Raw genomic sequence first — 25,318 nt, 5'->3', positions numbered from 1 at the left:
AGTAGCAGCTTGGTTACAGTGACAACACTGATTTCAGGATCTCTAAATTGTGGATTTCACCTTCAGAACCTGAGCATATTGACCAGGCTTCTAACCTCATGATGATATTCAAAATTTGCAATTGAGAGCTGGTCTCAGTGATAGTGTCCATGAAATTATCATTACTTGTTGTAAAAACCTATCTGCTTCACTAATGTCCTTTATGGAAGGAAATTTGCCATCCTCACCTGGTCCGGCCCACATGTGAGGCCAGACCCACAGCAATGTGGTTAACTCTTAACTGCCCTCTGAAATAACCGAGGAAGCCACTCTGTTCAAGGACAGTTAAGGTTGGGCAACAAATTTTGGCCTTGCCAGTGACACCCACGTCCCATCGAAGAATAAAACAAAATATATTTTGCATGTGAAGATTTAATCATTTCAAGCATAAATTTAATCTCATTGACAGCTATTAGCAGCTATTAACCCTGTTATGTTTTTGATCATTAAAGGCTGGTAGGAGTGAAGTATATTTAAAAGGACAGTGTGTGGGAAGCACACATCAATTTCTAATGACTCCAGTGTTATGTGGGTAATATTTGTGTCGAAAGGATGGGGTGAATCTAGTAACAATCTCCCAGAGATTGGGATAGAGGGGCAAGACTAAAGGTGAGCATTAGTGCACTGTACTTTACACTACTTAGTGACAAACTCTGTTGTGTTAAAGTTTACTAATTCACACTGGTGTAGTATTGAGTCAATTGCTCAGATTGATTTTTAATGTTAAGGATTATTTTTCCTGCAGGATTTTCTATTTAGCTTCCCCCTGACCTACTGATGGTGTCAGACAGAATCTAGAACTGTCTCCTCAGTCGAATGGACTGCTGCATGATACTAATGGTATCCAATTAAAAATCTATCTTCTGGTTAACAGGCACAACTGAAACCAGCTCAACACAAAATGGTGTGTGTGAGTGTTTGCGCGCACACACTCGAGGGTAGCAGTGGAAGGATGCTTTTCTGAATGGAGAGCTGTGACGAGTGGAGTTCCACAGCGATCAGTGCTGGGACCTTTGCTGTTTGTAGTATACGTAAATGAATTGGAGGAAAATGTAACTGGGCTAATTAGTAAGTTTGCAGACGACACTAAGGTTGGAGGAGTTGCAGATAGTGAAGAGGATTGTCAAAGGATACAACGGGATATAGATCGGTTGGAGACTTGGGCGGAGAAATGGCAGATGGAGTTATATCCGGACAAATGCGAGGTAATGCATTTTGGAAGGTCTAATACAGATAGGAATTATACAGTAAATGGCAGTTAAGTGCATCGACGGGCAGAGTGATCTTGGTGTACAGGTCCACAGGTCACTGAAAGTGGCAACGCAGGTGGATAAGGTAGTTAGGAAGGCACATGGCATGCTTGCCTTCATCAGCAGGTGTATTGAGTATAAAAGCTGGGAAGTCATGCTGCAGCTGTGTAGAACCTTGGTTAGGCCACACTTGGCAGTTTACCAGGATGCTGCCTGCTCTAGAGGTTATTAGCTATGAGGAGAGGTTGGAGAAACTCAGATTGTTCTCACTAGAGCGACGGAGATGGAGGGGCGACTTGATAGAAGTTTACAAAATTATGAATGGCATGGACAGAGTAGATAGTCAGAAGCTTTTTCCCAGGGTGGAAGAGTCAATTACTAGGGGCATAGATTTAAGGTGAGAGGAGAAAACTATAAAGGAGATGTGCAGGGCAAGTTTTTTACGCAGAGGGTAGTGAGTGTCTGGAATTCGCTGCCAGAGGAGGTGGTGGAAGCAGGTAAAATAATGGTGTTTAAGAGGCAGCTTGACAAATACATGAATAGGATGGGAATAGAGGGATACGGACCCCGGAAGTGCAAAATGTTTTAGTTTGACAGGCAATATGATCGGCGCAGGCTTGGAGGGCCGAAGGGCCTGTTCCTGTGCTGTACTTATCTTCTTTGTTCTTGTGTCTATGTATCTGATTGGGAATGCATCATTCTTCATGTTTGCAATGTATTTCCTGAAGTAATTATTCCCAGCAAGTATTTTAGTCCTTTATTTCCATTTATTCCAAATGTAATATCTTTGCAAATCTTTTAATAGCACTGACAATTATCTGGAACCCATTCTCTGGGGTGCTGCTGTTTAGAAAACAATCTCACACTGACCATTCAATTACTAAAATGAGCACATCTGTCCCCAAACTCACTTCACCTCTCGAGTCCGTATGACTCTTCTTCAGAGTGTATGGTCGTCTACAGTCATACGGACTCGAAACGTTAATTCTGCTTCCCTCTCCACAGATGCTGTTAGACCTGCTGAGTTTTTCCAACATTTTCTGTTTTTATTTCAGATTTTCAGCATCCACAATATTTTGCTTTTATTTCACTTAACCTCTCTCTCTCAGACACTAAGTCACATAATCTCTCTGTTTCAGAGAGCGCCTAAACTCACTTAATTTTTTTCTCTCTCTCTGAGAAAGAATCTAACACACTTAACCTCGTTTAGCCTCTCTTCTCTGTCTGAGGCAACGCTCAATGTACAGAGAGTCATTCCCCTCTCTGTTTCTCTCTCTCACTCTCAGACAGGCTTCGATTCACTTTAACTCTCCTATTTTCTGATAACTGTTTTTGGGCAAAATTATTTATTTTATATAATTTCCCCTTATTTCTCCCAAGGATAACCATCAGCTCATTTCCCCCTTCAGTGAATATGTTTAAACCCCAAATAAGCTCATATGTTTAAATCTTTAAATTGGGAATGGAGGTGAATGTAATGCTGAGACTGGCAGCAATCTGTGTGGTTCTTTTTGATGCTGTCAGAGTGAGTTCACCCTCACAGGCAGGAAGACTGTTCTCGGAGATAACATGAAACTAACACCTGCTGTTTCATTCTCAGGAAACACAACTTCCTGTTTCTCTGCTGCTGGTTCCTAACCACACATCTCACTTCTGAGCAGAAAATAAATCCAGGGGCTACAGTCGGCTGAGAACATCTGTCAAGACAGCCTATATCTGGCCACAGAGTCAGGGCAGAGTCACACAGATCACATTGCGGTGACATTTACAAATAAGCCTGTTGTTTCTGTTCAGAGTCTCCATTCCCGGACATATGTGGCCGTGTCTGTGGATCAGTCACAGAGTTCCCTCTGCTCTCCATAGCCAGGGACTGATAGCCTGCTCCTTTCCATTTTATATCATTCTCTCACATTCTGTATTCCTTGCTTCCTCTATTTCTCAGCTTTATCTCTCACCACCTCATCTTTCTGTTTTTCTAAGTGTCTCAGTTTTTCTCTCAGTTTTTGTCTCTCCTTTCCCCTATATCTCTCTCGATGTCAGTGTGTTCCTGTTTAATTGAGATGTTCAATATCATGAAGGGTTTTTGATTGATTAAAGAAGGAAAAATGGTGAAAGGCAGAAAATGCTGGAAAAATTCAGTAGGTCTGTTTCTGGACAGAGAAACAGATTTAAGGTTTCCAGTCCAACATCACTCTTCTTTTGAGCAGGAAAAACAGGGGTTGTCCTTCTTAGATCAGAAAGGTTTAGGGGGAAATTTAATGGAGGTGTTCAAAATGAGGAAGGATTTGTGATAGTGTTGATAGGGAGAAACTGTTTCCAGGAGCAGGAGGGTTTGTAACCAGAGGACTCAGAGATTTAAGATATTTGACAACAGAACCAGAGCGAGTGATAAAGAGAACATTTTTATGCAGTGATTTGATGTGACCTGGAATGCACATACTGACAGGGGGTTGGAAGCAGATATAATAGCAACTTTCAAAGTGAATTGGATCAGCACTTGAAGAGGGAATAATTGGCAGAGTTATAGTGAATGGGACTAATTGGATGGTTCACTCATCTTTGTGACATTCTGAATTTTCCTCTCCTGAGGTTTTAACATTTGATCTTTTCAATCATAATGTGTCTCAAACAGAAGATTTAAAACATTAGTTTCTACGAGCTGTCAGATCTGTTTCCTGTGTGTCTGTGTAACTCGGGAACTGCAGGCAAGGGTGAGAAGGAACCGATGCTTTTCAGTTCCTCTAACAGATGCACCATTGTCACCTCAGATACCAGAAATCTCTGGAGTTCCCCATGTCGTCATTGCCCTCCCCTTGGGTATAACAGCTCTCAGTCAGGTGGAGTCAGTCACACGTGTCTCTGTCATGATATTTCCACTCCTATTTTATTACACACCTCCCTGTGACACTCACCATAACACAGACACCCAAATATCATTGCTTCCTTACACCTTGTCCTCCTATTACAATCGAATCTTTACTCGGCCTCTTGTCTCCCTTAATGTAAGATTACCTGTAGTTAAAGCCACCTCTGTTATTAAGAACTGGAATTGGCCTTTGTGATTATTTTTACACCAGACTCTAGTCGGCCTCGCGTGCTGCAGTCATAACTCCCTTCACAAACCCAAAGAGGAAGAGGTTGTATTTTAATGAGTGGGCAGACACCTCAAACCTGCAATCATGTCCCAGAAATCCCTGCCTTGCTGGATGGAGCAACTGCCCAGAATTGTCCCGTCTGTCATTCACTTCACTCCTTCTGAGTCTAAGAAAATAGCCAGCAAAAGAACAGAGACTCCCATTTATAATGACACCAGGCGCATCAGTTTAGATGATGTGGTTGGGTCCCTGGAGAGGGCTTGAACCCACATCCTTCTGACTCGGGGTGAGAGTGCCACCAATTAGTCAATGTTGACGTCAGTTCATATTCCACTAGACCGTGTCTGTGTTATTACACTCAACCCATCCCATTCACATTGCATTGATCCTTGGCTCTGTTATTAGGGATTAGGCAACACATTGATATCATATTATATTAATAGACCATGACTCGCTCGCACTGCTAGATGAGACCTAATCTTTGGTTTTGGTGCACTAGATACTGACTGTATTATCATCACATTGGATCCAATGATGAATTCACTAACACACTGCAACCTGACTCTTATTATTGGAACAAACACTGTGTTTGTTACACTCAAAGTTAGCCAAACCTTTGCTGTTCTTCCTTCGGGCCCCATTTGCACTCTTACTGTATCAGACCGTGTGTGTCATTGTTACACTTATACTCTTCCACTGTTATTATTAGAAAATAACCTGCCTTTTATTTCAGTTCTGGTGTCCGACTTTATTATTATCATTGGAAACATTTTCCCTGCCAGTTTTCAATTGGAACCTGTTTCTGGTATTTGATTGTCACATTTCCATGTTTTTAACTTTATTATTTAGTCTCTATGTGAATTTCTTCATGTAAGTCACACTGCAATTCAGCCTTCGGTCTGAAAACTTGTTTCTTGAATAAAATACCATTATTATAGCTCACAGTATAGGATCATAAGCTCAGAATTACCACTTGGCAGGGTACAGGAGGGTAAACAGTGACTGGGATTGAACCCCACCATCACACAGCACCTTCACAAAAGAAAGGGAGAAAAATCTGAGAGTTGCATCCCTGTTGATGGGCCATATTCTACCACCTGAAGCATTCTGGGTAGCATCATCTGCCATTGTCTTCAGATGGTACAGGGGCTAAAGGAAGGTGTTCAGCTCATCATGTTTGTATCAGCTCATTAGTGTAGTTATCGAATTAGTCCCACTCCCCTGCTCTTTACTCCTAGACTTGGATATTTCTTCTCTTCAAGTATTTATTCAATTCTCCCAAGAATGTTGCTATTGAATCTGCTTGCAGCACCATTTCAGACAGTGCATTCCAGATCACAAAAACACACTGCTTAAAAAAGATGTTCTGAAATCTGTGTCCTCTGATTAGCTATTTTTCTGCTACTGGAGACCCTTCCTGTTTCTTTAGTTTGTCAAAGCCGTTCATGATTTTGAAAACTGCTATTGCATCTTTTTACTTTCAGACTGCTGCAGTCCATGTGGTATCAGTTCTGGGCATTTTAAGAGTCAACCATATTGCTGTGGGTCTGGAGTCATATGCAGGCCAGACCAGGTGAGGATGGCAGATTTTCTTCTCTAAAGGACATTAGTGAACCAGATGGGTTTCTATGACATTTGATAAGGACTTCATGGTCATCATGAGATTTGGTGGGTTTCGAACCCAGTCTCCACAGCATTTCCCTGGGTCTTTGGATTACTAGTCCAGTGATAATACCACGATGCCACCACCTCCATTTTTGACCCTTTGCTCCAAGGAAAACAATCCCAGTTTCTCCAGTCTCTCCATATAACTGAAGCCTCTTATCCTTGGTACCATTCTAGTAAATCACCTTCTCTAAGGCTTTGAAATCCTGTTTAAAGTGTGATGCCCAGAAATGAATATAGCACTCTAACTGAGGCCTAACAATTGGTTTATAAAATCAGTATTAACTCATTTAACATAAGCACACTCAAAATAAATTGTTGAAAATCTGCACTAAGATATCGCATGGAGGAGTTCACAGGAGGCTGTTAACTGCTGCTGCAATTGTGTAACCAACATTCGATCCGCAGATAAAGAAGATAACATTGTGGTTATCCATTGATAATCCCTCGTGTCAGGGATGATTCTTTCTTGTCGATGACTGGGTGGAAGTGAGATGTCAGTGTTAGCTGTGGGTTCACAAATGACTAATGAGCCCTATTTTAGCCTTGCAGGCTCTGCCAACAGTGAGGACATGGGGCTTGTCAGCCAGTGGAGTTGGTGGTGGATTGTTGACACGAGCAGCTGTCCTCTCTCTTTGTCTCTCTCAGTGGCTGCTCTTGTTGATTGAAACGTTTTTGGATGATGAATCACCATTTTGGAGGCAATTGGGAATCTGCTTTCCAAGTGTTTATGTTGATAGAGCAGAATGTCATGGAGGCCTTGAGATTGTCTTTGAAAAGTTTCCTTTGGCCCCATGTGAAGGGTCTCCCTGGTGTAACTCTGAGTACAGCGCCTGTTTGTCAATCTGAATTCAAGCATTCTGATGACATGCCCAGACATAGTGGTTACATTACTGGATTAGTAATTGAGAGGGAATAATGATCTGGAGATGTGAGTTCAAATCCCATCACAACAGTTAGAGATTTTAAATTCAGTTAATTCAATAAATCTGGAATAAAAATCCACTATAAAAGCTGTTATCAGTGATTATGAAACGAATGCATTGTTACAAAAGTCCAACTGGTCCCCTGACATCCTCGAGGAGCGGAAATCTGCCATCCCAGCCTCATCTGGTCTTCAGGTGACTCCAGACCAACAGCAATGTGCTTGACCCTTTGAAATGGTGCATAAGCCACTTGGTCATATCAAAACTGCTCAGAGAAAGTAAAATTCAATTGGATTGCAGCGGTTTGGGAAGGCAGGTCACCATCACATTCTCAAGGGCAATTAAGGATGGTAATAAATGCCTGCATTTCCAGTGACACCCACATCCTATGATGAATGAAAAAAAAGGAGCTGCAGCCTGTTTCTAGGTTTCTCTGTGTTATTGGTGTGTGACAGCATAACTAAAAATACACTACCAGGAATATCCACGAGACAACAATCCTGACAGTTACTCACTGAAAGGATTCACTCAGTCACCCCATCTGCTGACTTCGCATTTGACTGGAGGGATTGGATTCCGCGTTATTGCTGCTGTTTCAGTAAAACTTTGGGGGATTTGCAATTCACCATCAATTCCCTTTTTGGTGGATAATGGAGTTTCTGTGCACTTGGACTTCTGTATAATTTTGTTGCTAATTTTATTTACTGCCCAACACTCGCCGCAATCCCCACATCGTTGCAAAAAAAGATTCACGATTCATCAATTAGGCCACCCGATGGCGAGGACTTTACCCAGCATCCCCCGCTGTTGGGAATGTCCCCTATCACCACCACAGGAGAGCACTGCGCAAGTGCAGTCCCGCCCAGTGTTTGGAGCATGCGCCGTAATTGCGATGCCGAGACTTTTGTCTGTCTTATCTTCAAACTGGTAAGGAAATGAAAACACGGAGGGAGCGATGGAAGCGGCGGGAGGACGGGGAGGGTTTCTAAACACATCGTAAAGGTTCCAAACCTCGAATAAGACCCTGAGATACTCTCGTTTGCAGCCCGGTTCTTTTTTCCGAACAAGCTCAAGTTAACGGTCGTCATTTTGGTTGATCGGGGAGCAGAGCGCATGCACGGACGTCCTGGTGACACAATAGGGAGTGGGCGGGGCTGCAAGGGGAATCTGTTCCCAACTGGGTCCCAGTGCCCTGGATTTTCTGTTAACAGGGCGACACGTTTTTAAACAGCTTCACCCACTCCCAGGCTGCAGGTGATGTTTGCAACCTACAGGAGTCCATGGGCCTTGGAAATATTCATTGTGAGAGGTTGCAGCCCCTGTATAATTACCTGAAGGTCTGCTCCTCAATGTCTGGACACACTTCAGACCCAGGCACCTAATCGTTGTCTGCCCAGTGTGGAGGGGACTGGGTACATAAGAGGATCTTGTCCTGGAGCTGCTCTTCAGCGTGGTTACAACTTGTAGATCTAGGGTGGGTGGGACCCTCTGGCTGCGGGTCAGTCTTCTATGGTCTTGCCTGTGCTCTGGTGGCCAGGGCCAGAGAGGATGCAGTGTCCATCCATATGGTTGATGCCTTTCACAAACAGTGGGCACCTCGGAGTGCAGAGTGTCTCATAGTCACTGGAATTAACATTGTGGTTTAATTGTGAAAATTCCAATTGCTTTTTTTGCTTTTTGCGGCTTCTTTTAGTTTGATTTAGATCACATGTTTGGAAGAACAGAGAGAGAGAAAAGTTGCATAGAAACTAGAATTGTCTGTTTTGAATTTCTAACATGGACTGATAGCGATACTGACACTGTCAACTCTTTCTGCAGAATATTAGAAGGAGATGATTTGCACAGGAAACTAAACAAACATCACATCAAGTCCTCTCAGAGTCAGTCGATTCATCAGGACCTGAATATCATCAGCCTTTGAATATGGAAGGAGAAATGTTTCTCTAATCTGTCTGTGGGAAAAGATTACAAACATCAGTGTGACCAGAAAAGCACCGAGACACACACACACCCAAGTAACAGTGTTCTAGTGCACTGACTGTGGAAAGAGCTTTAACCAGTTACACAGCCTGAAAAAACATCACACCATTCACAGCGGGGAGAAACTGTCCATGTGTTCTGTGTGTGGACAAGTTTGCAACAGATCTTCCAACCTGGAGAGACACATGGACACCCACACCATTGAGAAACCGTGGAAATGTGGGGATTGTGGGAAGGGATTCAGTTTCCCATCCCAGCTGGAAACTCACCGACGCAGTCACACTGGGGAGAGACCGTTCACCTGCTCTGTGTGTGGAAAGGAATTCACTAAGTCATCCAGCCTGGGGTCACACCAGAGAGTTCACAGTGACGAGAGGCCTTTTAAATGCTTTTACTGTGGAGATTGCTTTAAAACCTCTCCTGATCTAATTAAACACCAGCTTGTTCACACTGACAAGAGACCATTCAGTTGCTCTCACTGTGAGAAGAGATTCAGACAATCATCTCACCTTATTCAACATCAGCGAGTTCACACTGGGGAAAGGATATTCACCTGCTCTGTGTGTGGGAAGCGATTCACTCAGTCATCCAATCTCCAGACACACCAACGCACTCACAGTGGGGAGAGGCCATTCACCTGCTCCGAATGTGGGAAGGGATTCAATCGACCATCCAACTTGTTGAGACACCAGCGGGTTCATGTGTGACTGCAGGGGTTGGGTGCTGCTGTTAATCACATGCTTTATTTATTTCGGCTGAAGTTAATAACTCCTATCACTGGAGTTTAAAGTTCTTTGCAGGGCAGGTGCTGTGCCGGGACTGCAGCAAGTAGGAGTTTCTGGAGAATATTGTGATCCTGGACCATCATACCTGTGGTGAGTGTCTGCAGCTCAGGAAACCTGGGCTCAGGGTTATTGAGCTGGAGTCTGAGCTGCAGACATCAGGGGCTTCAGGGAGGGGGAGAGTCAGCTGGACACTTTCTTCCAGGAAGCAGTCACAGCCCCAAGGTTCAGTGGTTTAGTCAATGGTCAGGAAAAATCAGAATATGTCAAGGAAATCAGTTTTAGCATCTGTGGTCTTAATTTCTCCAGGGTAAGAGGAGAGAAATTGACATCTGGACTTAGTGTGTGTCAATCAAGGCACCTTTCCCTTCTTTATGACGCTGGAACATTGATTCTGATGTTATCAGTGAAATTAACTGATCTGAGACATTGAAAGGATTCTCATTACAGCACATCAGGGATTTCAACCTAATTTCGACTTTGGGACAATCAGAACACTTGGTAACAGGCAAGACACTGAAAGGCTTGAAGGGATGACTCTGAAGAAGAATCATATGGACTTGAAATGTTAACCTTTTTTTACTCTCCACGGATGCTGTTAGACCTGCTGATTTTTTCCAGCATTTTATGGTTTTGTTGCCCTTGAACTGAGTCGCTTGTCACACCATTTCATAAGAAGTTAAGAGTCAACCACATTGCTGTGGGTCTGGAATCACATGTAGGCCAGATCAGGTAAGGACAGCAGGTTTCCTTCCCTAAAGGGCACTGGTGAACCAGATGGGTTTTTACAACAATGGTTTCATAGTCATCATTATTGAGATTATCTTTTCAATTCCAGATTATTACTTGAATTCAAATTCCACTGGGATTTGAACCTTGTTCCCCAGATCATTAGCTTGGGATTCTGGATTACTAGTTTGGTGATATTTCCACTATGCCACCATATCCCCCTCCCTGCCCCATGCCACACACAAATGGATTATTGATTAATTTATTTCAAGTTTAATGAGAAAATGATTAGACCTACCCTGTACCTATATCTAACCCATTGGAAATCTGTGAAGTTATTGGATTCAAACAAACCCATTCGCTCCTCCTCAGCTCCACAGTGAGTGAGACCGGGAAAAGCAGAAAAGCAGCAATATTCCGCCCCACACTCTCCAATCGCCCACTGCCAGCAGAAAGCGGCGACTGCAGCTTCAATCAGTGGGTTAGTGCCAATCCCTGGGACGCAAGATACTCCAACCCAGGTCAAACCTCCCAATACACCCAGCACCAGCTCAGGGAAATGCAGGTAGATTATATCCCGGTCACTGAACCTCCAAGCAGCATTTACAGAATACCCGAGTGAGTGTGTCACAAATAAAAACAACTTTCTAAATATTTTCACTGCAAAATTCCTTCCTTTTATTTAAAAGTTGACTGTTGTGAATCTGAAAATGAGCACCATGGGATTTGTGTTACCGACTGACTTGTTTTCCATTGTTTGTCCGACAGGTTTGCAATTCAACTTGTGTTCGAGATTGAAGAGAATCTGATCTCAAAATGAGGTCACAAAGCAGGTAAATATTAAATCCAGGAACAAATCCTGAGGAAAATGGATCAGTGTTTGGAAGGAGGTGCAACTAAGAAAGGGAATCTGTGAATGATTGAATGGAAAGCATCAGTCCCTTGAGCTTCTGGCTAGCACAGTCAGTAGTGCATGAGGCCTGTAACCTCAGGTTTGTGGGTTCAAGCCCCACTTTGGGTGCCGTTGCTTTTTTTTAAAACTTTGCTGCTTTCATGGGTGAACCTCAGCTCTCCACTGTGTCACTGTGCTGCAACTGAGTCTTTCTCCATCCTGCTTTGTCTTTATCACAGTTGCTGGTTTATGAAAGCAAACTTCCTCCACTTCACTGGAAATGTGAGAGACCAGTTTGTTGGTGCGGCCTAATGTACAATGAATGATGACACTTTAAAAGTGGCAAGTTTCACTCAAGCCCCTGGACCAACAAAACTGCTCAGAGTCACCGAATTAGAATGGTCACTCCCTGGGTGCCCAATAGCAGCGGACCCATGTCAAGAATGATCTGATTCATAAGATTAAGGGAGAGAAATTAGTGAACTCCCACTCAACCTTATTCACATCAAAAACAGTTGGGAAGAGGAAGCATTTCATAGGCTGGGTTTTATTTTCTTTGGAAAGCTGCTGGAACGGTTTGGCTGAGGATGTCACTAGTTCTGGGACACAAGTCTTCAGAGCTTTGATCTGATACGTTGGTTGTGAGATCGCTTAGCTCTGGCAATCATAGGCTGCTTCCACTGTTTGGCAAGCAGTCCTGTGTTGTAGGTTCACCAGGTTGACATTCCAATATGGCTTGTGCTGCTCCTGACCTGCTGTCCTGCACTCTTCATTGAACTAGGCTTGATCGCCTGGTTTGATGTAATTGTGGAGTGAGGGATATGCTGGGCCATGAGTTTACAGACTGTGGTTGAATACAATTCTGCTGCTGCTGATGGCTCCCACTGCCTCATGGGTTCCCAGTCTTGAGTTGCTAGATCTCTTCTGAATCTATCCCATTTAGCACAGTGGCAGTGCCACACAACACGATGGAGGGAATCGTCAGTGTGAAGGTGGGACTCTGACTCCACAAGGGCCATGTGGGGTCACTCCTATCAGTACTATCATGGACAGATGCATCTGTGACAGGTAGAACGGTGAGAATAAGTTCAAGGATTTTCGCTCTTGTTGGTTCCCTCACCAGTTGCCACAGCCCCAGTCTGACAGAGCTGGAGGCAGCAGGTTATTAAACCCTGGAGGAACTGCCAGACCCAGGTATAAATTGGTGTTCTTCCACTGCATGGCGCGTTGCTGTTTCGAAACACCTTCAAATCACAGTTGTATTCTGAGGACGAGGAAAGGCTATGATAGAGGAATCCACACACTGACATTCCTCTTTCCCCCCCCTCCAATTTCACACTGACACATCTTACTCCTCCTTCCCTCTAACTTCATGCTATCACTTTCCTGCTCTCACCGCGGTTCCAGCTTCTGCCATTTCAGTGCCTCCACCATTACTTATTGTCTTGTTGATGTGTTTGAAGTGACTGAGTGCTTTTGCACATTATGGGAAGGAATTCCTGGACACAGTGCGGAGCTGTGTTTAATCACCTGATACAACAACAGGATGCAGATGTGAGGAGCTTCAAATGGCAGGGAGAGGCCAGGAGCTGTGCTGAGGGGTCTGGGGGATGATGGGGAGTGGGAGTTCTTGTTGCTGGTGAGGACCAACTGGCAATTGTGCTTCATCTGTGTGGACTCGACACCCATGCTCATGGCCATGAACTTTGGGATAATTTTTGCGCTTCCTTGGTCTCGATAAAAAAACATTTTCCCATTTAAACCTCATGTGATGGTTAATGTTTCAGATGGGACTCCCTAAGAAGGAATACATCTTGCATGAATTGTACTCAATAATCAATCCCCACCACCCAAAATAGTGTTAAATATCAGGCTGCATGACACATTTCACATCGTTACCAGCTTTTGTAACAAAATCTGAATAGTTGGGTGGACATAGATGGGAAGTGGATTATGAAAAAGGATATTGAAGACAACAGTGATTGAAAACTGAAGTGAGAAAAAACAATGGGGTCAGATGAATGCTGGAGCTGTAGAAAAAAAAATGGGAAACAAGAAACACTGGTTATTAAGGCTTTTGAATAAATTAGCCTGGGAGACCATCAGCTTCAAGACATTTGATTAAAGTAAATGTATGTGATAGAACAAATTTGAAATGCGTAGCTATTCCCTATGTGTTATATTCACAGCAGATCTACCAAAGCACAGATCATACTGAGCCAGATAATCTGCTGTTTTACAACCATAGGAATGTTATACAATGTGATGAACCATTTAACAGAGCCACAGATTTATGTTGCTAAAATTGTATTGAAATTGTGTTTTTGTCTTTAATTTGGTCCCAAAAACACTGCTACAATTTCACCCATGCTAAGCATCTTGGGATGTTTTATTAAAGTAAAGGTGTAAAATAAATGCAGATTTTTGTTGTTGTTGACTGTGAGGAGTGATTCCGTTGCCATTTAAGATGGAAACTCTTGTGTAGTTGCACCGGGGGGAGGATTTTCAGAGCTGACAGGACACGGCAGCATAGCCACATCGTGACAGACCATTCAGATAATTTACACGTGTGAAAACATTGACTGAATTTTCCCACCTGGTAGAAAAAGGCTTTTTAAACGTTGTCTTTGTGGACAGCGATTCAGTTGTTCTTCCCGCCTGCTGGGGCACCAGTAAGTTCATATGTGACTGTAGGGGTTGGATTTTGCTGTTATTGCTGCTCTTTGGAGATTCTCTATTTTCCACTAAATCACATTCTCCTTCTTTCTGCTGGATAATGGAGGATCCGCGCAGTTGGGTTTCAGAATCTCACAGTGCAGAAGAGGCCCTTCGGCCCATCGAGTCTGCACCGACACGTGAGAAACACCTGACCTACCTACCTAATCCCATTTACCAGCTCTTGGCCCATAGCCTTGAATGTTATGATGTGCCAAGTGCTCATCCAGGTACTTTTTAAAGGATGAGAGGCAACCTCCACCACCCTCCTAGGCAGCGCATTCCAGCGTCACCACTCTCTGGGTAAAAAAGTTTTTCCTCACATCCCCCCTAAACCTCCTGCCCCTCACCTTAAACTTATGCCCCCTTGTGATTGACCCTTCAACTAAGGGGAACAGCTGCTCCCTATCCACCCTGTCCATGTCCCTCATAATCTTGTACACCTTGATCAGGTCACCCCTCAGTCTTCTCTGCTCCAACAAAAACAACCCAAGTCTATCCAACCTCTCTTCATAACTTAAATGTTTCATCCCAGGGCAATATCCTGGTGAATCTCCTCTGCACCCCCTCCTGTGCAATCACATCCTGCCTATAATGTGGCGACTAAAACTGCACAGAGTACTCCAGCTGTGGCCTCACCAAGGTTCTCTACAACTCCAACATGATCTCCCTACTTTTGTAACCTATGCCTCGATTGATAAAGGCAAGTGTCCCAAATGCCTTTTTCACCACCCCACTAACATGCTCCTTCGCCTTCAGAGATCTATGGACACACACACCAAGGTCCCTTTGTTCTTCAGAACTTCCAATGTCATGCTGTTCATTGAATACTTCCTTGTCAGATCACTCCTTCCAAAGTGTATCACCTCACACTTTTCAGGGTTAAATTCCATCTGCCACTTATCTGCCCATTTGACTATCCCGTCTATTTCTTCCTGTAGCCCAAGACACTCAACCTCACTGTTAACCACCCAGCCAATCTTTGTGTCATCCGCAAACTTACTAATCCTACCCCCTACATAGTCATCTATGTCGTTTATATAAATGATGAATAATAGGGGACCAAGCACAGATCCCTGTGGTACGCCACTGGATACTGGCTTCCAGTCACTAAAGCATCCTTCTGTCATCACCCTCTGCCTCCTACAAGCCAAAACCTTGTCAAAGGCTTTGCTGAAATCCATATAAACTACATCAACTGCACTACCCTGATCTGCACACCTGGTCACCTCTTCAAAAAATTCAATCAAATTTGTTAGGTATGACCTCCCTCTGACAAACCTATGCTGACTATCCCTGATCAAACCTTGCCTCTCCAAGTGGCGAAAGATTCTCTCCTTCAGAGTTTTCTCCAATAGTTTCAATATAATATAACGATTTAATTTGTTTCCTAAGTTTATTATTTGATCCTCCGGCCCCAGTCTCCGTACCACGCCAGGAAAACAAATCGCGATACAATAATTTGTACTTTCAATGGCGACGCCTTCACCCATCATCCCCCGCGGTGGGCAATATCCCCTATCCACATCACCGGACAGCAGTACGCAGGCGCAGTGGGGAAAACTTTGGAGCATGCGCATAGCGAGAAATGGCGATGGAGAGACGATTATTTGTAGGATCCGGATCGGTAAGGGGAAAAGTAGGGGGACAGAGGAATCGATGGATCCGGTGGGTAGGCCGAAAGGGTTCGTAAACATGTTGCGTAATCTGCAAAACCCCGAAAAAGACCTTAGCGTTCCCACTTTTGCACGGAGCCAGGACGGCAGTTTTGTTCCGATTCCAGCCCCGAGGTAACGGTCGCCATCTTTATTGTGGGCGGGCCGCATGCGCGGCCGCCATCTTTATTGTGGGCATTTTTTGAAAGGTTCCCAATGACAGACTGAGGACAATTGTCCATCAAGCTGCTTCACACTTTGAGTTACAAAGTGTAATTGATGAGGCAAATCAACGATATATGTCCAAGGCAGTGACAATAATTATGCTTTTAGCATAATAAAATTTTCCAAGGCATTTCACATAAATATTACAAAGTAACGTTTGACACTGAGCCACATGAGCCATATTAGGGCAGGTGACCAAAAGCTTTGTCAAAGAGGTAGGTTTTAAGGAGTATTTTAAAGAAGAAGAGTGAGGCGTAAAGCTGTGGCCTAGGTAACTGAAGGAACAGTCACTGATGGTGGAGCGATTAAAATCGGGAATGCTCAAGTGGCTGGAATTAGATCAGTGTAGAGATCCTGGCGAGGGCTGTGGCTGGAGGAGAATACAGAGATCGGGATCCTCACAACCATGGAGGAAAATATGAGAATTTTAAAGTTTTGGTGCTTTTAAAATGAGAGCCTTTGTAGGTCAGTGAGCACAGGGGTGATGTATGAACAAGACTGAATGTGAGTAAGCACACGGATAGCAGAGTTTTGGATGACCTCAAGATTCTGGGGGTGGAAGGACGGAGTTGAATGTTGGAGGCCAGTTGGGTATGCATTAGGATAATTTAGACTACAGGTAACACATGAATGGATGACGCTTTCAACAGCAGATAAACTGAGACTAGGGTGGAGTCGGGTGATGTTACTGAGGCAGAAAGAGGCGGCCTTGGTGTTGTTGCGGATATGTGGCTGTAAGCTCATCTCGCGATTGTGAACAGTGTGATTCAGCCTCAGGCAGTTGCGAAGGAGAGGGAGAGAGTCAGTGGTTAGGGAGTGGAATTTGTAGTAGACACTGAAGGCAATGATGTGAGCGTTGGTGGCTCAGCCAGCATTTATTGCCTATCCCTAATTGCCCTTGAGAAGGTGGTGGTGAGCTGCCTTCTTGAACCACTGCAGTCCGTGTGGTGTAGAAACACCCACAGTGCTGTTAGGAAGGGAGTTCCAGGATTTTGACCCAGCGGCAGGAATATTTAAGTGGAGGAGATTTCTGCTCATCCAGTGCTGGATGTCAGACAAATCTGCACAGTGTGTGACTCGGGTTTTTTAAAATTCATTTATGGAAGTTACAGGCTGGGCCAGCATTTATTGCCCATCCCTAATTGCCCTTGAGAAAATGGGAGTGAGCCATCTCCTTGAACTGCTGCAGTCCATGGATGGAAGCTTGGAGGTGATGGTGTTCACATACACCTGCTCCCCTCATCCTTTTAGTTAGTGGAGGTTGAGGATTTGGGAGATTCTGTCAAAGTTCTAGTCGAGCTGTAGATATATAAAATCCCTCTCTTTCACTCTCTGCCTCCCCTTTGTCTCGGTGGCAGGTTTCCTTCCCTGAAGGACATTAGTGAACCAGTTGGGTTGTTATGACAATCCAGCAGTTTTCATGGTCACTTTTGCTAGTGTCAGCTCCACAAATTACCAGATTCATTTATCTCAATTTCACAACTTGCCTTTGTGTTTTTGTGGGTTCTCTCTCACTCTCTTTTTTTTCTGTTTTAAATCAACTTCACAGAGTATTGAAGGGGAAGGATTTGCAGTTGGGAAACTCAAAGCAAATATCACATCAGGATCTGATGGAGTCGCTCAATTTATCGTAACCTGAATGTCATCAGATTTTGAACATGGAAGGAAAAAGCACCGTTTACAGTGGGGAGAAACAGTGGAAATGTGGGGAATGTGAGGAGAGGTTCAGTTACCTGTCTGAGCTGGAAGCTCATCGACGCATTCACACTTGGGAGAGGCCGTTCACCTGCTCCGAATTTTGAAAGGGATTCACTCGGCTATCCAACCTGCTGACACACCAGCGGGTTTGCACTGGGAGAGACCTTTCAAATGTTCAGACTGTGGGAAATACTACAGAAGTTCTGGGGACCTGATGTACCATCAATTTGTTCAAACTGTTGAGAGACCATTCAGGTGCTCTCATTGTGGGACTGGGTTCAGGGGATCGTTTCAACTCATTGTACACCAGCGAATTCAGTGGTGAGAGACCGTTCACCTGCTATGTGTGTGGGAGAGGATTCACTCAATTGTCTCATGTGCTGAGACATGAGAGAGTTCATACTGGGGAGAGACCTTTTAAATGTCCAGACTGTGAGAAGTGCTATAAAAGCTCTGGGGAACTGATGTCCCATCAACATGTTCACACTGATGAGAGACCATTCAGGTGCTCTCACTGCGGGACCGGGTTCATTTAGTCGTCTGAACTAACCGCACACCAGCGAATTCACACTGGTGAGAGGCCGTTCAGGTGCTCCTACTGTGGGACTGGATTGAAGCACTCATCTCAACTCACTTTATCTACCTCATGTAAACCTGCCATAAACTTGTACCTCTCTATAAATCTCCCCTCAATCTCGTTTGCTCCAAGTAGAACAACCCCAGTTTCTCCAACCTAACCTTGCAACTAAAATTCCTCATCCCTGGAACCATCCTAGTAAACCTCCTCTGCACCCTCTCAAGGACCCTCACATCCTTCATAATGTGTGGTGACCACTGGTTTGCACAGACCCAGATGTTCTGTGTTCGTGTCTGTGATGTCATCACACACCAACAATTGCTCAGTGACATCACCTCCGCTCCCTGGGTATTTCCTCAACTGGGAGATTTTTCTCCGACTCCAGTGCTTCTGATATTTTTACACCTGTAGGCTCCAGCAGGAGATTTTAAAATTGAAAACCGAAATTGTTTCACTTGTCGGCTTAGTTAACCATTCATCTAGAATTTAGAGCTTTTAGTGCTATGCTGTGTTGTCTGTAAGGGGTTCCATGGCTCTTGGACTGGTGGATCTAATCCATGTCCTTCCACTGCCCTGTTTCACCTCTGCCCTCCCTGATCACCTCTTTGCTGTTATCTAATTTCCTCTGTCTCTGAGTGTGTTTGAGCTGTGTTTAGTATTTTACTGTTACTTCAGCAACCATGTCTGAATGAGGTTTCCACCATTGTTCATCCCTCGACCTTGTGCTGCCGACTTCCCAGTTTTATCTTCCTGCAGCGTCTTACAGTCAGGAATTGTTTTTCCGGTGCGATTGTACATTTCTCTCATGTTTCAGAACTTATATTAACCATCAAATTCTGCATCATTGTAATTCCATGTAATTTATTTTGCACAACCTGAAATGTTAACCTTGTTTCTCTCTTCATACATTCCAGCTGATATTACCAATCCCCAGTTACCTGTGGAGATGATGATGTTTGACCTTCTTGAATCGCTGCAGCCTGTGTGGTGAAGGTGCTCCCACAATGCTCTTAGGTAAGGAGTTACAGGTTATTCACCAGTGATGATGAAGGAATGGTGATATATGTCCAAGTCAATGACAAAAGTGTGATATAAATACAAATTAATGTAATAAAATATTCCAAGACATTTCACAGAAATGTTACACAGCAAAATTTGACACTGAGCCTCATGAGCAGACATGAGTTCAGGTGACCAAACGTTTGGTCAGAGATAGGTTTTGAGGAGCACCTTAAAGGAGGAAACTGAGATAGGGAGACGAAGAGGTTTAAGGAGGAATTTAAAACCCTTGTGGTCTTGGCAACTGAAAGAGCACCCCCAGTGGTGGGGTGATTATTATCTGGAATATTAAAGAGGCCGATGGTAGATGAACAAATGTTTCAGGGGGTTCTGTGGGTGAAGGAGATTACAGAGATAGGGATGATCGCAGCCAGGGAGGAAATCCATTGAGTGGAGGGTTGTGTGGGGATTATGACACATCCAATGGTAAATGCTGAGTTGTTCAAATCCCGGAAGGAAACTTGAAACAACTGTCATAACCCATTTTTGCAATTTGTATGTTTTGAGATGCAGGCTTTGAATTCAGTAGTAATAAGACCACTGAGTCTCGGGTTTTTTTTATAAAACTAAATTAGACATTTATTAATACAAGAAAGATTTTAAGCACATACATATGTCTACAAAATTACTGCTATAAAAACTACAAAAATCTCCTAATTAACCTGACTCTCAGTTACACTCCAGTTAAGGCAACAGTAAAACACAGATTTAAACAGACCTTTAAACAGGCTTTTGATAAGGTCCCGCATCGGAGACAGATAACGAAGAGCCCATGGAATCCAAGGCAATTTGGCAAATTGGATCCAGAATTGGCTGAGTGGCAGGAAGCAGAGGGTGATGGTCGTTTTTGTGACTGGATGCCTTTGTCCAGTGGGATTCCACAGGGATTGGTGTTGGATCCCTTGCTGTTTGTGGCATATATAAACGATTTAGACTTGAATGTAGAAGGGTTGATCAGTAAATTCGTAGTCGACATGAAAATTGGTGGGGTGGTAAATAGTGAGGATTACAGGAGGATATAGACGGGCTGGTCAGATCGGCTGATCAGTGGCAAATGGAATTTAATCCGGATAACTGTGAGGTGATGCACTTGGGCAGGAGAAACAAGGCACGGGAATACACAATGAATGACAGGACCCCGGGAAGTACCGAGGATCAGAGGCACCTTGGTGTGCATGTCCACCAATCGCTTAAGGTATCAGGACGGGTAGATAAGGTGGTTATAAAGGCATCTGGGATACTTGCCTTTATTAGCCGAGGCATAGAATATAAGAGCAGGGAGGTTAGGCTGGAACTGTATAAAACTCTGCTTAGGCCACAGCTAGAGTATTGCGTGTAGTTCTGGAATCCGCATTGTAGGAAGGATGTGATTGCACTAGAGAGAGAGAGCAGAGGAGATTTACCAGAATGTTGCCTGAGCTGAGAGTTTTAGTTATGAGGAGAGATTGGATAGACTGGGGTTATTTTCCCTGGAGTAGAGGAGATTGAGGGGGGGCATGATTCAGGTGTATAAAATTATGAGGGGCATAGATAGGGTAGACAGGAAGGAACTTTTCCCCTTGGTGGAGGGATCAATAACCAGGGGGCATAGATTTAAGGTAAGGGGCAGGAGGTTTATACGGGATGTGAGGAAGAATTTTTTTCACCCAGAGGGTGGTGGAATCTGGAGCTCACTGCCTGAAAGGGTGGTAGAGGCAGAAACCCTCATAACATTTAAGAAGTATTTGGATGTGCACTTGTGATGCCATGGCATACAAGGCTATGGGCCTAGGGCTGGAAAATGGGATTAAGGACTCCATCCCATTCTCTCAGTTCCTTCGCCTCCGTCGCATCTGTTCTGATGATGCTACTTTCAAAAACAGTTCCTCTGACATGTCCTCCTTCTTCCTTAACCGAGGTTTTCCACCCACGGTAGTTGACAGGGCCCTCAACCGTGTCCGGCCCATTTCCCGCGCATCTGCCCTCACGCCTTCTCCTCCCTCCCAGAAACATGATGAGGTCCCCCTTGTCCTCACTTATCACCCCACCAGCCTCCGCATTCAAAGGATCATCTTCCGCCATTTCTGCCAACTCCAGCATGATGCCACCACCAAACACATCTTCCCTTCACCCCCCCTGGCGGCATTCTGTAGGGATCATTCCCTTCGTGACACCCTGGTCCACTCCTCCATCACCCCCTACTCTTCAACCCCCTCAGACGGCACCTCCCCATGCAAATGCAGAAGATGCAACACCTGCCCCTTCACTTCCTCTCTCCTCACCGTCCAAGGGCCCAAACACTCCTTTCAAGTGAAGCAGCAGTTCACTTGCATGTCCCTCAACTTAGTCTACTGCATTCGTTGCTCCCAATGCGGTTTCCTCTACATTGGAGAGAACAAACGCAGACTGGGTGACCGCTTTGCAGAACACCTTCGGTCTGTCCGCAAGCATGACCCAGACCTCCCTGTCGCTTGCCATTTCAATACTCCACCCTGCTCTCTTGCCCACAAGTCTGTCCTTGGCTTGCTGCATTGTTCCAGTGAAGCTCAATGCAAACTCGAGGAACAGCACCTCATCTTCCGACTGGGCACTTTACAGCCTTCCGGACTGAATATTGAGTTCAACAGTTTTAGATCTTGAACTCTCTCCTCCATCCCCACCCACTTCCCATTTCTTCCCCCTCCTTTTTGTTTTTTTCCTATAATTTAAAAAGATTTTTTCTTTTCCCACGAATTTCCATTATTTTTAAATGTATTTCCACCATTGTTTATTTCTACCTTTTAGTATTCCCCCACCCCCACTAGAGCTATCTGTACCTTATCTGTCTTGTCTTCTACTCTTAATTAGCACATTCTTTTAGATAATATCACCACCTTCAACACCTCTTTGTTCTTTTGTCTGTGACAGCTTTTGGTTATCTCCACCTATCACTAGCTGCTTGTCCCAACAAAACCACCCCCCTTAAACCAACTTATATTTCACCCCTTTCCTAATTTTACTTAGTTCTGTTGAAGGGTCATGAGGACTCGAAACGTCAACTGTACTCTTCTCCGCCTATGCTGCCAGACCTGCTGAGTTTTTCTAGGTATTTCTGTTTCTGTTTTTATTTTTGTTTTAGAATAATTAGGTACTTGTTTGACTGGCGCAGATTCAATGAGCCGAAGGGCCTTTTTCTGTGCTGTAGACCTCTATGACTCTATGACCCCTGGCAAAGCACTCCCTGGAAAGTCACATTCAATATGAGTTTCTTTCAGCACTGGGTCCTTGCAGACAGGCTTAGAGGCTGGAGGCTTTAGATCTTAGAATCCCTCCTCCTTTTACCAACAGCCTTCTCTTCCTTTATATATATTTTCCTCTTTGAATGCAAATTTGCATTGTCACTCGGTTTTTTTTAACTTTAAACCTACTAACAATAAAATCCTTTCATAATACTCACTTTACTAGTAAGCCTTGAAAAAAATAAAGACATTGTTTCTGAGCTTCACCTGGTTAGGTGTAATATTTCACCTCTTTTGAAAGGTCTACTTAAAAACGCAAATTGGCCCCTTTACATCTCACCTTCTATGTTTATCTAATTACCATTTCAAACCAACTTATCTTCTATACATCAAAGCCTCTAGACCAGCTGGCTTTAATCCAATTAAGACACACACACTTAGACACAGACACCACTAAACTCTATTTTTAAATAATTTCCAATAACATTATAGGCATTATTATACCATCTTGACAGCGGGTGGAGTTGACTACAGAGATAAGGATGATCACAGCCAGGGAGGAAAACAAGGATGAGAATTTTTAAATTTTGCTGCTTCTTAACCAGGAACCTTTGAAGATCAATGAGCAAAGGGGTGAACGGTGAACAAGACTTGATGCGAGTAAACACACGAGCAGCAGAGTTTTGGATAACCTCAAGATTACAGGGAGGCTGAATGTGGGAGGCCAGCAGGGAGTGTGTTAGGATTGTTATGTCTAGAGGGAACAAAGGAATGGATGACGGTTTCAGCAGAGGATGAGCTGAGATGAGGGTGGAGTTGGACGATGTTACTGAGGTGGAAATTGGCGGTCTTGGTGATGATGTGGATGTGCTTGGAATCTCGTCTTTGGGTGAAATATTTTTCCATGGTTGTGAACAGCCTGGTTCAGCCTCAGGCAGTTTCCAGGGAGAGGGATGGAGCCGGTGGCTGGGAATGGAGTTTGTAGTGGGGACTGAAGAAAACGGCTTCAGTCTTCCCAATATTTAAATGGAGAAAATTTCAGCTCATCCAGCACTGGATGTCGTACAAGTCAGGACGGTATGTGACTTGGAGGGGAACTTGGAGGTGATGGTTTTCACATACACCAGCTACCCTGGTCCTTCTCGGTGGTGGAGGTTGAGGGTTTTGGACATTCCCACACAGTTCTGGTCAAGCTGTATATGTATATAAAATCTCTCTCCTTTACCCCCTGTTTTCTTTCTTTATTTCTCTCTCGCTCTCTTTTCATTCAGTTCTATTTCCCAACCTGCCTTTGTGTTTTTGTGGGTTCCCTCTCACTCCCTTTTTCTGTTTCAAATCAGTTTCACAGGATATTAGAAGGGGAGGATTTGCAGTCAGAAAACAGCATCTGAAGGAGTCGCCCAATACATTGTAACCTGAACAGCATAGCATTTTGAACATGGATGGAAAAAGCACTGTTCAAATTGGAGAGAAACCGTGGAAATGTGGGGACTGTGAGGAGAGATTCAGTTACCCATGTCAGCTGGAAACTCATCGACGCACTCACACTGGGGAAAGACCGTTCACCTGCTCCGTGTATGGGAAGGGATTCTCTCAATCATCCCAGCTGATTACACACCAGCGAGTTCACACTGGGGAGAAACCATTCACCTGCTCCGAGTGTGGGAATGGATTCACTCAGTTATCCAACCTGCTGAGGCATCAGCGAGTTCACACTGGGGAGAGACCTTTTAAATGCCCAGATTGTGGGAAATGCTATAAAAGTTCATGGGAACTAATGCTCCATCAACGTGTTCACACTGACGAGAGACCATTTAGGTGCTCTCACTGTGGGACTGGGTTCAAGCGACCATCTCACCTCATTGTACACCAGCGAATTCACACTGGCGAGAAACCGTTCACCTGCTACATGTGTGGGAAGGGATTTACTTGTTCAGCCAGCCTGCTGAGACACCAGCAAGTTCACACGGGAGAGAGACCTTTCACCTGCTACACGTGTGGGAAGGGATTCACACAGTTATCCCATGTGCTGACACACCAGTGAGTTCTCACGGGAGAGAGACCTTTCACCTGCTACATGTGTGGGAAGGGATTCACTCAGTTATCCCATGTGCTGACACACCAGCGAGTTCACACTGGGGAGAGACCTTTTAAATGCCCAGACTGTGGGAAGTGCTATAAAAGTTCTGGGGAACTGATGGCTCATCATCATGTTCATACTGATGAGAGACCTTTTAAATGCCCAGACTGAGGGAAGTGCTTTAAATGTTCCAGGGACCTGATGTCCCATCAACGTGTTCACACAGACGAGAGACTGTTCAGGTGTCCTCACCGCAGGACTGGGTTCAAGCGATCATCTCAACTCAATGTGCACCAGCGAGTTCACACTGAGAGAGGCATTCACCTGCTACTTGTGTAGGAAGGGATTCGCTCAGTTATCCCACGTGCTGAGATACAAGAGAGCTCACACTGGGAGAGGCCATTCACCTGCTCCGAGTCTAAGAAGACATTCACTCGGTCATGGACACTGCTGAGTCACCATCAAGTTTACAAGTGACGACAGTAATTGGATTTTTCTGGTACTCGCATCCAGGACTGAACCATGTTCATTGGGGTCTGTTTCTACTGATGTTAATAAACTCCAGGCCAGTTAGAGGTGTTAACGTTCTGGATATAATAAAAATAAATCAGCTTTGTGTTAAACACACAGTGTGCCAAGTCTTCTTAATATCTATAACACAAGTTAAGTGCATCCCTCTCCCGTCTCCTCTGTACTCACCTCCAACCCACCAAGGCTCCTTAGACAGCATCTTCCAAACCCACGACCACTACCA

General features: G+C 44.3%; 4 protein-coding genes across 6 annotated transcripts in view; 2 read left to right on the top strand and 2 right to left on the bottom strand.

Annotated features, from left to right (window-relative positions):
- Window positions 1–25,185, top strand: part of LOC144698216 (uncharacterized) — a 500,519-nt gene extending 475,334 nt beyond the window's left edge. Inside the window, exons 1-4 of one of the 2 annotated variants that reach the window (XM_078570191.1) lie at window positions 11,063–11,356; window positions 11,430–11,458; window positions 19,143–19,242; window positions 23,825–25,185. In XM_078570191.1, the coding sequence (XP_078426317.1) occupies window positions 23,923–24,528 (606 nt within the window). In that variant the 5' untranslated portion in view covers window positions 11,063–11,356; window positions 11,430–11,458; window positions 19,143–19,242; window positions 23,825–23,922 and the 3' untranslated portion in view covers window positions 24,529–25,185. Of the gene's footprint in view, window positions 1–11,062; window positions 11,357–11,429; window positions 11,459–19,142; window positions 19,243–23,824 lie in introns of those variants that run through there. The other variant, XM_078570192.1, reaches the window with a different exon arrangement.
- LOC144698197 (uncharacterized) overlaps window positions 1–25,318 on the bottom strand; it is a 510,286-nt gene that overhangs the window by 446,364 nt on the left and 38,604 nt on the right. The gene's annotated exons all lie outside the window — the stretch shown is intronic.
- Window positions 1–25,318, bottom strand: part of LOC144698215 (uncharacterized) — a 186,576-nt gene that overhangs the window by 127,421 nt on the left and 33,837 nt on the right. The window lies entirely within an intron of this gene.
- Window positions 1–25,318, top strand: part of LOC144697764 (uncharacterized) — a 35,980-nt gene that overhangs the window by 3,425 nt on the left and 7,237 nt on the right. Inside the window, exon 4 of the mRNA XM_078569765.1 lies at window positions 8,021–8,104. Coding sequence (XP_078425891.1) covers window positions 8,021–8,104 — 84 coding nt within the window. The remainder of the gene's footprint in view (window positions 1–8,020; window positions 8,105–25,318) is intronic.

Source organism: Cetorhinus maximus, chromosome 23, assembly GCF_964194155.1.
Source record: "Cetorhinus maximus chromosome 23, sCetMax3.hap1.1, whole genome shotgun sequence".
In the NCBI taxonomy this organism is placed as follows: Eukaryota; Metazoa; Chordata; class Chondrichthyes; order Lamniformes; family Cetorhinidae; genus Cetorhinus; species Cetorhinus maximus.
Note: the sequence above shows the minus strand (reverse complement) of the source record. Positions and strands in the feature narration are given on the sequence as shown.